General features: G+C 35.9%; 1 protein-coding gene across 1 annotated transcript; it reads left to right on the top strand.

Moving 5' to 3' along the window:
* Positions 1–81: 81 nt before the first annotated feature.
* Positions 82–1,553, top strand: LOC100639386 (collagen alpha-1(XII) chain-like; the record flags this gene model as incomplete). The annotated part of the gene is made up of 4 exons (XM_003391888.2): positions 82–257; positions 313–885; positions 962–1,309; positions 1,489–1,553. Coding segments are annotated over exons 1-4 (1,125 nt in total), but the record flags the coding sequence as incomplete, so codon positions are not given.
* Positions 1,554–1,562: the final 9 nt, after the last annotated feature.

Raw genomic sequence — 1,562 nt, 5'->3', positions numbered from 1 at the left:
TCGACATCTTGAACCAAAAATCCAAGCAATATCAACTACCTTTGGCATTGAATGGCTTTTCACTAATTGGACTGATTTAAGGAAGCCATTTTATTCTGCTCTTGCTGCTCGACTTTATATGTTAGTCATCACCCAATCAATTCCACTGGCCTCTAACATTAATGGCCAGGGAAGCTACTGGGCTAACTACTTCACAAGCTCTGGTGGGACACAATCAGATTATGTGACTGCTGTCAATGAATTACTGATTTTGCAGAGTAAGTTGTATGATTCTATATAATTATTATATCTATACCTACTATAATTTTATAGATTGTAGCGTAAATGCGCTTGATTTATATTTTGTCATGGATGCATCTGGTAGTGTTGGATCCTCAAACTTTCAACTCATGAAAAACTTCGTCTATAACATTGCTAATAGTTTTAATGTTGGCAGTGATAGTGTCCGTGTTGGTGTAATGTCTTTTGCATCATCCAATTCTTACCATTTCCACCTAAACACTTACACAGCAAAATCGTCTGTACTCACTGCTATTAATAATTTACCTTACAGTGGTGGGGGCACAAACACAGCAGGTGCTTTGGATGGAATGAGGACTATAGGTTTCTCTACATCAAACGGTGCACGTCCCAGTAGTCAAGGAGTACCACGGGTGGGGATTGTTATAACTGATGGACGTTCAAACAGTTATTCAGCCACTATAGCAGCAGCTAATAATGTGCACAATGCTGGCATTATTGTTTTTGCTATTGGCATTGCAGGAGCAAATCAAAATGAGCTCAACGCTATTGCATCTCAGCTGTCTTATGTGTCTTTCCTTTCCTCATTCAGTTTGACACTACTGAATTCACTTCAATATACTATTAGCCAGGAGTCTTGTGTCGGTAAGTAAAATTGCTGTTATGTATTTTGTAAATTACAAACATAAATGATTATATTTCTAAAATTCATTTATTGTAGCATCACCTGATGTTAATTTGGGCGAGACTATTTCAGATAATATTGGATCAGGGGAAACAAAATACCTCAATTACCCACTCCCTAATAACAATCAAGGAATTACTATTATCCTCAATGTGACAAATGGTTCAGCTACATTGTATGCATCAACAGTCGTTTCTACTCCTAATGAAGCCTTTTATGATGTCCAAATTACAACTGACAGATATGAAGATGTCTACATTGATCCAGCTAACCTAACAAATCCTTCCAGTGCTGATACAGTGTATATTGCTATTGAGGGTACTAGTAGTAATGGTGCTTCAAATCAAGTGCAAGTGAGTGCAACTCAAGGAGATACTTCTACTGGTAAGTTAAATACGTATCCGTGATTCATAATAGTTGTAATATATGAGATATCAAATATGCTATTAAACTGCTTGTCTTACCCCATTTTGTTAGTTTGTAGTGTTGAAAAACCTCTAAACGAATGAAAATAATTTTAATGAAAATGTAATCACCTTATTCTAATTATATTCATTGTTTAGACTCAGTAGCAATAGAAAAATTCACCAAAACAAACTTTTCCAAGAATTTTGGTGCAACTATTACAGTAGTATGC

This window comes from Amphimedon queenslandica, unplaced genomic scaffold (assembly GCF_000090795.2).
Source record: "Amphimedon queenslandica unplaced genomic scaffold, v1.1 AMPQUscaffold_4687_Cont23335, whole genome shotgun sequence".
Taxonomy (NCBI): Eukaryota; Metazoa; Porifera; class Demospongiae; order Haplosclerida; family Niphatidae; genus Amphimedon; species Amphimedon queenslandica.
Note: the sequence above shows the minus strand (reverse complement) of the source record. Positions and strands in the feature narration are given on the sequence as shown.